Source organism: Clupea harengus, chromosome 2 (genome assembly GCF_900700415.2).
Source record: "Clupea harengus chromosome 2, Ch_v2.0.2, whole genome shotgun sequence".
Classification (NCBI taxonomy): Eukaryota; Metazoa; Chordata; class Actinopteri; order Clupeiformes; family Clupeidae; genus Clupea; species Clupea harengus.
In genome coordinates, this window is record NC_045153.1 from 146,470 (window position 1) to 161,466 (window position 14,997).

At 41.0% G+C, this 14,997-nt stretch overlaps 1 protein-coding gene across 4 annotated transcripts in view; it reads right to left on the reverse strand.

Moving 5' to 3' along the window:
* The window catches only part of LOC105891632 (NLR family CARD domain-containing protein 3-like), an 18,122-nt gene extending 3,134 nt beyond the window's left edge, over nucleotides 1–14,988 (reverse strand). Inside the window, exons 1-8 of one of the 4 annotated variants that reach the window (XM_031580258.2) lie at nucleotides 14,850–14,988; nucleotides 12,718–12,837; nucleotides 11,899–12,018; nucleotides 11,315–11,399; nucleotides 8,613–8,808; nucleotides 6,950–8,481; nucleotides 6,869–6,875; nucleotides 627–633 (exon numbers count right to left, since the gene is read on the reverse strand). In XM_031580258.2, coding sequence (XP_031436118.1) covers nucleotides 627–633; nucleotides 6,869–6,875; nucleotides 6,950–8,481; nucleotides 8,613–8,808; nucleotides 11,315–11,399; nucleotides 11,899–12,018; nucleotides 12,718–12,785 — 2,015 coding nt within the window. In that variant the 5' untranslated portion in view covers nucleotides 12,786–12,837; nucleotides 14,850–14,988. Of the gene's footprint in view, nucleotides 1–626; nucleotides 634–6,868; nucleotides 6,876–6,949; nucleotides 8,482–8,612; nucleotides 8,809–11,314; nucleotides 11,400–11,898; nucleotides 12,019–12,717; nucleotides 12,838–14,829 lie in introns of all 4 variants that reach the window. The other 3 variants (XM_031580253.1, XM_031580264.1, XM_031580269.1) reach the window with 3 other exon arrangements.
* Nucleotides 14,989–14,997: the final 9 nt, after the last annotated feature.

A 14,997-nucleotide genomic window follows, 5' to 3' on the forward strand; every position in this document is an offset into this window, starting at 1 on the left:
GGGGTTTGATCTCAGTGCTGATGCAAGAGAACTGAAGCCTTCTTCTGTAATACTGCAGTTTGAGAGGCTGTAGAGAGAAAAGTATACTGTTGGTATAGTTGGTCAATCAGCTCCCGTCTTCTCAGCACAGTGATGTGCGTGTTCCAGCCAGCTGGGATGGGAGGGTGGTCATCTTGGTCCATGCACATTTCGTCTTCTCCTAGCTCTATGCCATAGCTTAGACAGATGTTGTGTAGCACACAACAGGCTAGGATGATCTGGCAAACCTTTTCGGGGTCATATAGCAGTCTCCCTCCCGATGCATCCAAACATCGCCTTCCCTCCAGCATGCCTATGCTGCGCCCCACTACCGACCGCGCACGGGCATGTGCTGTATTGAAGTGGGCTTCCTCGGCTGTCTGAGTGTGCGCAATCGGGGTGAGAAGCCATTGGGAACCCTGTTTTACGCAGAAAATGGTACCTGCTTATCAGCCATACATCATCCTGCGCGATCACGAAAAACCCTTTCTCTCCTTATTGCGCGGTTGGCAATATCCTCTAACAACGCCAATGCAGCCATATCTCCTACTGAAAACTAAGTCACTATCAGGCTTTTTATAGGCTATAAATTGAGCAAAATGTTTTACACGTGTGGAATTTAAATGAATACCTATTAGACGTGAATTTCATTCATGTATGAATTATTCAAATTGTTTAATTGATTTTATTGAACGAAACATTCATTTGGCCTTTTACCATTAGCCCTGGTGGTGACGATGATGATGATGAAACTGCGTGTCGGCGCTCGGAGAGTTCCGAATTCCTGCAGTACTCTAGTATTGCCACAAGGAAATGTACTTACGCGAACTAGAACCAGACGTAGAGATAAGTCCTTTTCTACGTCTAAGACGGTTTTTATAAATCTGTACTTAGACGTGGATTTGTTTGCACGAACACTCTAAGATAAAATCTGTGTGTAAGTACGTTTTATAAATGAGGCCCTCTGTGTGTGTTGTGATGGCCCAGTCGGTGAGCAGTTTCCCACATGGCTGAGAACAGCCAGACAAAGGCAATCAAGAGACGTGGTGTTGGATGGGCGGTACTACCCCAGAGGAGTCTCATAGGGAACTCCTCCCCACCCAGGTGTCTCTGGTTGGCCCTCACAGGTTGAATCAATCAGGCAATCAGGAGCCTTTTTAAACCTCAACCAGAGGGAACTGAAGCCAGGGGCTAGTTTGCCTAAATGATGGAACAGGTAGAAGAATAGATGTATCTAGGGGTGTAGAGTCTGTGGTAGACATCACACTAGCATCTAAAGCAATAGCTACTACGTGTAAATGGGAGGTGCTGAGAGGAAGTACCATAGGTAGTGATCATTACCCAATATTGATCCACATTGACATGGAAATGATTAATGAAAACATTAGTAGGGAGGGTAGGTGGAAGATGAAAGAAGCGAATTGGGAGATGTTTAAGGAAATTAGTGAGAATGGGATGTTATGTATTAGAAATTATCAGGATGTTGAGGAATTATGTATGATAGTAAGTCACACTATAAGATATGCAGCAAGTGAGGCCATCCCAAAGTCCAAGTCAGGCACCTGTAGTAAGATTGCTCCTTGGTGGACACTAGAGTGTAAGGAAGCCATTAAGAGTAGAAATAGAGCTTTTCAAAACTTAGTGGAATATAAGAGGAGTCAGTCATTAGTGAGGCGGACTGTAAGGAAAAGTAAAAAAGAGTACTGGATAAAGTTCTGTAACTCTATTGGGAGGTCTACCCCTATATAAAGAGTTTGGGGAATGATTAGGAGGATGAGAGGGTGTGGTAGAAGTTATGGGTACCCAGTGATGCAAGATGGTGATAATATGGTGACAAGTAGTGAGGGAAAAGCAGAGCTGATAGCCTAAGCTTTGGTGAAGGTGCAGAGTTCAGTAAATCTTAGCCAAGTGGAGAAGGAGGGAAGGGCAGACACTGTGGCTAGGTATTCTAATGTCCTTCTGGATGAGGGAGCGGGGAGTAGTGAAGAGGGAGGAATGCTGGATAAGCTGTTCTCAGTTACAGAGCTTAATAATGCACTAAGAAAGTTAGGCAAATCTACGCCAGGTCGGGATAGCATCTGCTATGGGATGTTGGAAAACCTTGGGGAAAGAGGAAAAGAAGTTCTAGTCAAATTATTTAACAAGGTGTGGCAGGAGGGCATTATTCCGAGTTGCTGGAAAGAGTCAGTAGTCATTCCCATAAAGAAGCCAGGAATGGATCCTACACTACCTGACAGTTATAGACCAATAGCATTGACCTCTCAAATGGGGAAAGTTACGGAAAGGATGGTCAATGATAGGCTAGTCTATTATCTTGAGACTAAAGGTATGATTAATGTATATCAGAGTGGTTTCAGAAGGGGTAGGAGCACTATGGATCCCATGGTATGTCTGGAACATGACATTAGGAAAGCCCAGGTAAATAGGGAGACTGTGTTGGTGGTATTTTTTGATATTAAAAAAGCCTATGATATGGTGTGGAAGCAGGGCCTTCTTATTAAGCTAAAACAGATGGGAATAAGAGGGAGAGTGCTTTGCTGGGTTAAGGATTTTCTATCAGAAAGGAAAAGAACAGGTAGTATTAATGGAGGTCTTAGTACAAAGTATGAGGTAGAGAATGGTATTCCTCAGGGCAGCATTAGAAGTCTACTATTCTCAATTGCTATAAATGACATTTTTAAAGATGTTGATAGTGCTGTTGAGGTAGCACTATTTGCTGACGATGGAGCGGTATGGAAAAGAGGATGGAATGTGGAATTTATTGTTAGTAAAATGCAGGAGGCAATTAGTAATATTGAAAAATTTGAATGGGGATTTAGATTATCTGTGAACAAATCCAAGACTGTCTTTTTCACTAGAAAGAGTAATATTAATGTAGATCTAAAGATCAGAATATATGGCAGTGAATTAGAGAAAGTAAAGTGTTTTAGGTACCTGGGGCTGTGGTTTGATCAAAAGCTTCTCTGGGCAGATCATATTGATAAAGTAGTGGGAAAATGTAAAAAGGTACTTAATGTGATGAGGTGTTTGAGGGGTGTTGATTGGGGGGCAAACAGGACTGCATTAAGAGCAATTTACACAGGATTAATTAGGTCTGTGATTGACTATGGGTGTTTTATTTATGGATCTGCTGCATTAAGCCATTTGATGAAACTTGATGTAGTCCAGTATAAAGCCCTGAGAGTGTGTTGTGGAGCGTTCAAGACCACTCCTGTGGCAGCAATACAGGTAGAAATGGGTGAAATGCCACTAAGACTGAGAAGGGAACAGTTGGTGTTGGTGTACTGGACTAATCTTAAGGGGCACAATAGTGATCACCCATGTAAAAAAGTTTTGCTTCCCTGTCAGGAGAAGGAAAAGAAGCAGAGCTCAAGTTTTGGGTGGACAATAGAGCAAACTGCGCAGGGAATGGAAGTTTCTGAGTTGAGCGTAAGTTCGACTGTGACGTATTCCAGGGTTCTTCCATCAGAATCAGAATCAGGTTTTATTGGCCAAGTAAGTTTGCACAAACAAGGAATTTGACTTGGTAAAGTGACTCTCAGTGTGCTTACACAAAATATACATTACAAAACAATACAATACAAAACAAACAGTGCAACAGTGCAACAGTGTAAGAAGTTTAAGAAAGTTTAAGAAAGTATATACACAAGGCGGAATGGCTATATACAGTAGCTGTGAAACAGTAGTGCAAAGAAGAAGTGGAGAGTGCGAGAAGTGCAGGGATAAATATATAAATATATATGCTACAGTGGGTTAGCTGTTCAGTAGTGAGACGGCGCGGGGGAAGAAACTGTTTTTGTGTCTGGAGGTTTTGGCGAACAGTGATCTGTAGCGTCTACAAGAGGGGAGGAGTTTGAATAGTTTGTGTCCGGGGTGTGAGGGGTCTGCAGTGATTTTTCCTGCCTGTTTCCTGACTCTGGAGGTGTACAGGTCTTGGATGGTGGGCAGGTTGGCACTGATGATCTTTTCTGCAGACCTGACTGTCCGTTGGAGTCTGTTCTTATCCAGTTTGGTGGCCGATCCAAACCAGACAGTGATTGAAGTGCACAGAACAGACTCTATGACTGCGGTGTAGAACATGATCAGCAGCTCCTGAGGCAGGTTGTACTTCCTAAGCTGGCGCAGAAAGTACATCCTTCCATGGATGCTTGAGTAGGTGCTAGTAGATTGCTCTCTATTAGATCATAGGGAGAATGGGGAGTGTGTGGATGAAAGCACGGTTGAAATAAACTGTAGGGTGCAGTATCCTGATAGCATCCAGGTGTATACAGATGCATCTAAAATAGGCAGTAAAGTGGGGGTGGCTTTTGTGGTCCCAAAGCTAAATGTAAAAGTGATGAAAAGGATGACTGATGACTTGGCTGTGTTTACAGCTGAATTAGCAGCCCAAATGTGTGGCAATATAGTCTAACTCTAGTTCAAAAATATGCACTCTATATCAAGGCCAGATATTGTGTATGAGGTGTTGCAGTTAGCAAATCAAATGCAGAAGTCAGGAATCAGAATTTCCTTTGGGTGGGTTCCAGCACACATGGGAGTAAAAGGAAATGAACTGGCTGATAGCTATGCAAAATAGGCAATACTGAAACAAGAAGTAGAGATCAATGGACATCACAGTAAAGCAGAAGTAAGAAGCATCATTAAGATCAAGGTTGGAGATATATGGCAATACATGTGGGATCATGAAAGCAGAGGAAGGATTTTGTACAAAATTCAAAGAAGAGTTGGGGGTAGCAGGAGTACTGTAAGGAATAATCAGGAGGAAAACATCATCTCCAAAATGAGATTTGGACATGTGGCACTCAATAACACCCTAGTAAAAATCAATAAACATGCTGATGGACTCTGTGTTTGCGGATGTAGTCATGAGACCATAGAGCATGTCAGCATTGGACAGCAGTGTCCAATGTATCAGCGGCAGAGAAATATACTTTGTAGCCTCCTGCTCCTCCTAGGAGTGGGAACTAGACGCCTTATAAGCCAGTCTCAAGGTAAAAGGCCCATAGCCTGCCTTTTGTTTTCTTGAAGAGGAATCATTTCTGTCTCGCTCTCTCGCCTCAGGAAGAGCCCGACGGAGCCCCTGACGCCAACTGCCAATTTGGTGAAGCCTTTTGAGTTACCTTTTTGCGCCCCCTCCCTTCTCCTCCTCAGTTTATAAAATGAACTCCTAAGTTCTATTCACCGCAACACCTGTTTTTGACTGCTCTGTTCCAGTTTGCATAAGGCCCGGCTGCCACAGTGTGTGTGTGTGTGTTTGTAAGTGAGTGTTTGTGTAATGTGTTTGTCTTATGAGGATGGACAAGGAGTGATAGAGTGATATGAAGTGACTGCTGAATTAATAATGACCCTTTACATGTGAAGATCATGACAGTTCACTATCATTGTCAAATTCACTGATATCAACTCAGTATTTGGTCTTGTGATACTCACTTATAGTTTCTCCACTTTACAGTTGGGATCCTCCAGAAGACAAGAAAGATGCTTCACTCCTGAGTCTCCTGCTTTATTCCCACTCAGCCACAGCTCTCTCATGTGTGAGGGGTTTGATCTCAGTGCTGATGCAAGAGAACTGAAGCCTTCCTCTGTAATACTGCAGTCTCTCAGGCTGTAGAGAGAAAAGGAATTTTAAAAACATATTTAATATCAGTTTACTTTTAGCACATCCATTTATAATAACACTTACCACAGTAGACAATGACTTAATAGTCATAATATCAGGAGTCTAAATATAAATATACTGTATATATGATACTCTTTACATTTTATTTCCATCTGAGCGTTTGTCCCAAAATGTACTTAGTTTCATAAACAGAGACAACTTCTGCAGTTCGTTCAGTGAACTTTTATCATTAAAAGGGCGGATCTTCAAGTCTATGTGTGTCTGAAACTTTACATGAACATTTGAAAAAGTATATGAGAAATACTGTCTGTAACAATGGGGATGTTTGATCAAGAATTGAAAATGTACAAAATGTCTCCCAAAACTCATTATTAGGGAAAGCTGAAGTATCAAAATGTCTTACCTGAGTGTCTCCAGTGCACAGTTTGGGTTCTTTAGTCCACTACAGAGTTCTTGAACCCCAATATCTCCAATACTGTTGTCACTGAGATCCACATTTGTCAGTTTTGAAGATGGTTTGCTGAGGATACATGCCAGTTCTGTACAGCTCCTTTCAGTGAGCCCACAGCTATTGAGCCTTAAGGGGAAAACAGCCACCAGTGACTATAAGCTCAATGAAAAGGACACTGCTGCCGTCTGTATATTAGTGTTGTGCTTCTAAACCAATTCAAATTTCAGACTAAATGTTTCTTCCCATATCAGAATTGAAAATGGACACTCAATCAATGGAGGAATTGTGAAAAGCTGTGGGATCAAAACAGTTCTCAGGGCAACTTTAATAGGAAAATGTGATTAAATTGCAACAAAAGCCCATTTCATTCAAACTTAGTCACATTATACCCTATGCCAATAGTGAGATAATCCACCCCCTCTAGTCAATCACATGTTTATTTGCATTAGAAGATTTTATACAAATGTTAAGTGTTTTTAGTCAGGGTTTATCATTCAAATGGTCAAAATGTGCATTAAAAAGTTAGATGGAAACACAGCTAGAGTCATTAACCCCTCCCATCTTGAGAATACAGACTGCCACCATACTTACTGAGCCTTTTGAGATTCCTCCAGTACTGGCTGCAGCCTTAGGAGACCTTCATCAGACCTGATGTACTTCTTCAAGTCAAACACATCCAGGTTCTGTTCTGATGTCAGCAGCACAAACACTAGAGCTGACCACTGGGCAGGTGACAGTTGAGCTCCAGAAAGTGTCCCAGCACTCAGGAAGCTCTGGACCTCTTCCACTAAGGAGTGATCATTGAGTTCATGCAGACAGTGGAAGAGGTTGATGACCCTTTCTGATGAAGGAACCTCCCTGATCTTTTCCTTAATGTAACTGATTGTTTCTTCATTGCCCATCTGATTTTGTCCTCTCTGTAGTAGGCCATGCAGGAGAGTCTGGTTAGACTCCAGAGAGAGGCCAAGAAGGAAACGGAGGAATAGGTCAAAGCGTCCATCTTCATGTTCCAAAGCTTTGTCCATGGCACTCTTGTGTAAGATGATCATGGATTTGTGCACTGATCTCCTTTCCCAAAGCTGAAAGCCTTTTCTGAGGGCTTGCTTTGGAGAAATGAGGTCTTTCCTTTTCATTATTAACATCAGAAGAGCATACAAAGCTGCAAGATACTCCTGGATACTTAAATGCACGAAACAGAAAACCTTTCCTTGATAAAGCCCTGACTCTTCTTGAAAGATCTGGGAGCAGATGCCAGAGCATACTGCTGCCTCTCTGACATCAATGCCAGACTCTTTTAGGTCTTGTTCATAGAAAATCAGATTACCCTTCTCTAACTGTTCATATGCCAACTTTCCGAGACCAAAGATAACTTTCTGGTTCCACTGTGGATCAAGGTCATGCACATTTTCAAACTTTAGGCTCCTCTGTTTGGTTTGAAAAATAAGGAAATAGGTATACATCTCTGTCAAAGTCTTTGGAATCTGTCCACCTCCTGAAGAGCCAAGAATCACCGCAAGAACAGTAGCAGCAATCCAGCAGAACACTGGTATGTGGCACATAATGTGGAGGCTCCTTGATAATTTGATGTGAGAGACGACTCTGCTGGCAAGATTCTGATCACTGATCCTCTTCCTGAAGTACTCCTCCTTCTGTGGGTCATTGAACCCTTGTACCTCTGTGACCCGGTCAACACACTCAGGCGGGATTTGATTGGCTGCTGCTGGTCGAGAGGTAATCCAAAGTAAAGCAGAGGGGAGCAGTTTACCCTTGATGACATTTGTCAGAAGTACGTCCAATGAGGTGACCTCTGTCACATCAGTCAAACTTTCATTATTCTGAAAGTCTAGTTGGAGTCGACATTCATCCAGACCATCACAGATGAACAACACTTTGCACTTCCCTTGGCTGGGAAAAGTTGACTGCTTTATTTCTGTGAAGAAGTGGTGGAGAAGATCCATCAAAGAGAGCTGTTTTTCTCTCATGAGGTTGAGCTCCCTAAACAGTAATGGAAATATGAAGTGGATATCCTGGTTTTCTTTTCCCTCTGCCCAGTCCAGGATGAACTTCTGAACTGAGACAGTTTTACCAATGCCAGCAACTCCTTTTGTGACGACACTTCTGATTGATTTGTCTTGGCCAGGTAAGGGTTTAAAGATGTCACTGCATTTGATTGATGTCTCCTGTCCAGCTGGTCTCTTGGATTTTAACTCAATCTGTCTGACTTCATGCTCTTCATTTACTTTTCCACTTCCTCCCTCTGTGATGTAGACCTCTGTGTAGACCTTGTCTAGAAGAGCAGACCTTCCTTGCTTGCGTATTCCTTCAAAAACACTCTGGTACTTGTTCTTGAGATTTCTTTTGAGCTCAGTCTGACAAACTATGTCCAGCTCATCTATTTCACAAAATATTAAAACATAATAATGTTTTGCAAGCCACTGACACCAAAATGTAATAATTACTTTGTTGCTAATGCAGCTTATTGATGCAAATACATACAAATGCAAGAGAAGGAAGAATTCTTACTTTGTTGCAGTTTGTCAGCGAGATCTTTCAGCTTCATATTCCTAAGGAAGTGCAGTGCCATCTTCAGAGCCCCTTCTCTGACCTCACTCTCCTCATCCTCTTTACTCTCAAAGTTCTCTTGGTAATCTGGACTCAGCATCCTCTTGAATGTCTTCAGTTCATTCTTCACAAAGGTGATGATCTTCTCCTCTAACACCTAAAGTACAAATATTTGGTCAGACTTTGCATTGCATGAATCTTGTTAAATGGTCATTATGCCATAGAACAATAGTACCAGAACATTTACAGACTGTACTTATGTTTATCTCAACCTTAATGGTAGCACTTTAGTAAAAAGGTGCCCTAAAAAGCATTTTAGAACTCATTCATAAACACTGTTTTATGAATGAGTTTAATAATGTGTTTTTTAAGTAATCATCAACTGATAAAATGTTTATAATGGAAGAAATTACACTGTATTGACTTAGGGAAAAATATGACAGCAAGAACTACTCATGTTATGGGTTTATCATAGCCTGACGATGTCATACTCATAATTCTAGTCAGAATATGAGTCTGATATCGCTCCATTGGGCTGTGATTATGGGGCGTGTTTCAACCGAACCAGGAGAAAAAATGCCTCTTCGTTCAATTGGTTACCTACAACCAATCAGAACAATGTAGTATGTGACCAGGGCCAGCTGATAAATTAAACTTTTACCGGATCCCGTAGGAAGGAAGGCAAAAACATCTTTTCGATTGACAAATGCCTTGATCGCGTTTCTTTGTTCCTCTTTCAAAATGAATGCACTGTCAATGTCTAAATGGACTCGAATCTATACATTTCAGCTCTCCAGCGGCAGCCATGTTTGTTGTAAACGAATTCAAACCAAGCGCCTTTTTATGACGTGGTTGGTTACGTTACTGTTGATCATCTGTCCATCATCGTATAAAGCCCGCCTTGACAATTTGATTGGTACGGCAATGTCTGTCCGCAGATAATTTCTCCTCAATGGAGTAATGCCAGACCGAACTTCCCAACCAAAACATTTGTGGGCGGGGCTAAATTCGGTCTGGTATCCAGGCTAGGTTTATCATAGTACACAGTTAATCATCACACATAGTTTATCCATAACACAAGCATCGTTTGTGTCAATATGTTGTTTATGTTATGGAAGATGTTATGTCACCTAGTGAATACTGACATACGCTCTTCATAAACACATATGTTGCTTTTAAAACATATTTTAGATGTTTATGAAAGTGATTTAAAATACTCATTTAGTTACTCTTCAACTAAAGTGTTATTGTGCAAAGTATCAATATGATACTAGTGTTGCTACAATGTTAGAAGGCATCTGCAGAAAAGTGATGCAGCTTTTCACTTAGTTCACTCTTCACTGGGATTGATCTAGGCTATGATGTAGCAGTAGCCGTTGCGTTTACTGTGAGATAAGTTAAGCTTTAAGCTTTAAAGCAGCAATTACGGAGTTCTGTTCCAAAACTAGCAAGCTAACTACCTAAAAGGCATGCAAAAACCTTGCAAACACCACCAACAGCCCAGCTGACACTGATAGAAGCTTGCCAACACACTAACTGGTGTCTTTTGGCAGTATAGCTGGCAATGTCATGCGTGTGAAAGATTTTCTTCCATTTTTGCAGGGGGTTCCAGCCCGTTACATAGAACTACATAGGGCATATCTTGGATGGCTAGTGGGGAATACACAGATGTTTTTCTGTCCTTCACATGACCATATGCTATCAAAATGAATTTGAGGATGGTACCAAAACTAGTTGCCTATAAAACCATACCTCAAAAAGTGTCAAATTGTTGCATAGTGTTACTTTAACTGCTGTTTTTAGGAGGTTGGCACGAGGAGGTTTGTGGGGTTTGTGGGAAGCTCAATGACTCACCTACTTAAAGAGCTAGGGCTGAGGGGCAAGGAGCTACACAAAGCCACCAGAGAGCTGTCTGAGGAAGCAGAGAAGGCAAGTTTTTGGCTTTGGTTAAGGAGGCGGGACAAGGCATGGGGACCGAGCAACTCCTGAGGAAGGCTAGCTGCGGGGGGTGACTGGGAGACGTCCCTGTTCACTGCCCCGCCACCAGGAGATGTTCCGGGATAAGGGGCGAAACATCTGTGAAAGATGGTCCCCGACCCCTTAGCTAGCCCAATGGGCACCGGTGGAGCCTAGAGCCTAGCAGGTTTTACCGCCTACCTGTTCACACTAATTACTCTAGAGATTGACTTGTAGTAGAGACATGATGTAGCAGTAGCCATTGGGTTTACTGTGAGATAAGTCTGCTTTAACTGCTGCTTCCACTCTACAGATTGACTTGTATTAGAGACATGCTGTATTCATTATCATTATTGATGAGTACGTCTGTGTTTGCTGCATATGAACTGTATTCATTATCATTATTGATGAGTATGTCTGTGTTTGCTGCATATGAACTGTATTCATTATCATTATTGATGAGTATGTCTGTGTTTGCTGCAAATTAACTGTATTCATTATCATTATTGATGAGTATGTCTATGTTTGCTGCATATGAACTGTATTCTTTCCCCCAGCATGCTCTCTTGTGTGTACTTGTCTCTATTCCTGTGAACTAACAGCTACAGTCCTACACATCCACTGCAGTCTGATATTCCCCATCACTTTAGTCATGATCAGTATTGTCAACTCTGGGCATATTCAGTATAACAGTACTGCATCCAAACCTGGAATATGTGTTTCAGGTCCTCCTGTTGAGACTTGGTAAACGGGTCACTGACAGCATCTGGGTCCCATTCCTGCATCTGGCCTCTGTGTATAAAGCATAGAGTGGATAACAGTATTAAAGCCTGAAAGTGGGATACATTAGGTGCACAACAAGCCCCATGTTAATTCAGTGCTGCTGTGTATGGTGTCTTGTTTAAAAATATAACTGTATGAGTCTTTCAACATTCCCTGTGTTGATTTATTTAACCCTAGAATCCATAATGTTCAATGGAGTTGGCACATTCTACACAACACATTTACAGGCCTGTATCTACACAACACATTTACAGGCTGGTAGGCTTCTATTGTATAATTCTTGCCTTCGCCCCTCTATCCAGTGTCCATAAGGCAAGGGGTGTCTGATAGGCTTCTATTGTATAATTATTGCCTTCGCCCCTCTATCCACTGGTGTCCAAGTACTTCTCTGATACAGCAAACAAGACCCAGCTTAGGTCATCAACATGAGTGTAAGTGAAATAATGCCTTAATCTTTTTTCTGTAGGTGTGAATGAGCCATCATACATGTTTATTTGATTGGATTTACCTTGATGCATCAGTGTAATCTTCATTCTGGAAGTCGATAAAGCGATCCACTGACATGTCACTCTTCATGGACACACAAGTGGGCACAGGTGATGGAGGTCTCTCATGATGGATGAGGGTCCTGTATAGAACATTATGAATTCACACAGTTTATACCAAATGTCTGTTTCAAATGTGTGGTATTAATGTGCATTTTAAATGTGTGGTATTAATGTGTGTTTTAAATGTGTGGTATTAATGTGTGTTTTAAATGTGTGGTATTAATGTGCGTTTCAAATGTGTGTTTTAAATGTGTGTTTTAAATGTGTGTTTCCAATGTGTGGTATTAATGTGCGTTTCAAATGTGTGTTTTAAATGTGTGTTTTAAATGTGTGGTATTAATGTGAGTTTCAAATGTGTGTTTCCAATATGTGTTTCCAATGTGTGTTTCAAATGTGTGGTATTAATGTGCGTTTCAAATGTGTGTTTTAAATGTGTGGTATTAATGTGCGTTTCAAATGTGTGTTTTAAATGTGTGTTTCAAATGTGTGGTATTAATGTGCGTTTCAAATGTGCGTTTTAAATGTGTGTTTTAAATGTGTGGTATTAATGTGCGTTTCAAATGTGTGTTTTAAATGTGTGTTTTAAATAAGGCAAGGGGTGTCTGATAGGCTTCTATTGTATAATGATTGCCTTCACCCCTCTATCCTGTAGTGTCCAAGTACTTCTCTGATACAGCAAACAAGACCCAGCTTAGGTCATCAACATGAGTGTAAGTGAAAGAATGCCTTTTCTGTGGGTGTGAATGAGCCATCATACATGTTTATTTGATTGGATTTACCTTGATGCATCAGTGTAATCTTCATTCTGGAAGTCGATAAAGCGATCCGCTGACATGTCACTCTTCATGGACACACAAGTGGGCACAGGTGATGGAGGTCTCTCATGATGGATGAGGGTCCTGTATAGAACATTATGAATTCACACAGTTTATACCAAATGTGTGTTTCAAATGTGCGTTTCAAATGTGTGTTTCAAATGTGTGTTTCAAATGTGTGGTATTAATTTGCGTTTCAAATGTGTGTTTTAAATGTGTGTTTCAAATGTGTGTTTCAAAAGTGTGGTATTAATGTGCGTTTCAAATGTGTGTTTTAAATGTGTGTTTCAAATGTGTGTTTCAAATGTGTGTTTCAAATGTGTGTTTCATATGAGGGGCCGTCTAGGACATAACTATTGAGACACTCTCACATTCACTACTGAGACACTCTCACACATACTAATGAAACACTCTTACATTCACTACTGAAACGCTCTCACACTCACTACTGAAACACTCACACATACATACATACTCTGTAAACCTATGCACGCTCATATATAAAACATTATACATACTCGTCTGAAACACTTACACATACATACGAGAAACACACACGCATACATACATACCCCTGTGTCATATACACATACATATGAAATGCTTACATGCATACAAGTGAAACATTTATACGTATCTATCTGAAACACTCATGTATGCACATATGAAAATGCAGTATATATATATCGTTGAACACTTATACATTCATACAAAGATAGAAAAAGTTTAGATACATGTGCAAGTGTTTCACATATATTTGTATAAATGTTTCAAATGTGTATGTATTTTCAATGTTTTATATGTATGTATGCTCTTACATGAGGATGTGCAAGCGTTTCACATGTATTCATACAAGTAATTTCAGTAGTGAACGTGAGAGCGTTTCAATAGTGAGTGTAAGAGCGTTTCAAAAGTGAGTGTAAGAGCGTTTCAATAGTGAGTGTAAGAGCGTTTCAGTAGTATGTATGAATGAAATTTCAAGGTCAAGGTCGTCAGTTACGTCAGTTACGTTACACCTTACGTCTAGATATAGTTTTCAGTCTCACTACGTTGGCTATCTGTAAAGCATTGTAGGAAGCTCCTCGAAGTAGGAAAGTATTCCTTCAAACACATTTCAAACAACACTTTCGTGAAGTTAGATATAGTGCTGGTTGTTGCGGCGAAACTAGCAACAATCTTTACCTGCTTTACCTGAACTATATGTGTCTTTGGATAAAAGAGAGAGTATGGTTTACCTGAACTATATGTGTCTTTGGATAAAAGAGAGAGTATGCTTTACCTGAACTATATGCCTCTATGGATAAGCGTCTCCTAAATGAATAACTGCGATGTGCGTTTGGAACTGTTATCTAAATATGTCAACTAAACATGTATTGTCTTCTATTGTGACTGGAAAAGCAAAATAAGTGAAAAGAGGGAATGGCAGTCAGTGTGGAAGAACTTCCCTTTTTAAAGGAGGGATTTAGATTTGACAGCATTGAGCTGGTCTGCTGTGATAGTCTGGCTATGACCTCTCAGGGGGATTAGAGTTTAGAAATGAGAATCTAGGCACCAATCATGGAACAGTGAGGAGTGGTTTTGATGATGGCAACTCATTTTAAATGTCCCTGTGTCAGTAGAACACACTGCATGTTCACCTACTTGATAATGTGTTATATGGATGACACAGGAAATCACACAGGCCTCTGTTGAGGTAAAGACTGTTATGCCCAATCTCTCTCCCGTATTCTGTCATCTTAATGAAATGTCTCTAATTAGTTAGCCTTGTGCCTGGGAGCTGACTTTAAAGTGAGCAGGCTTTAAAAACAGTTCTTACTACTGAAAAGAGGTGAACCCGAAATGCCCTGTAACTCTTATGGCTATTCAGCGTTTAGAGTTTACACACTCACACTCACACACACACTCACACTCACACACACACACACACACACACTCACACACACTCACACACACTCACACACACACTCACACACAGTCACTCACACTCACACTCACACACACACACACTCTCACAAACACAGTCACATACACACTCAAGTCTTCAAATGAATATCACTGCAGTTGTATCAAAGTTACCTTGAAGAGGATTCCTTTACCTTCCCTCCTTCTGAAAGACTTGTTTTGGCTGCTGTTTCCTCCATCCTTACGGGAGGGCTGGTATCGTAAAACCCTCACTGTTGATCATCTAATCTGGCATCCTTCATCATCTCAGACCAGGCGTACTGAAGAAGAAGAAGGTACCAG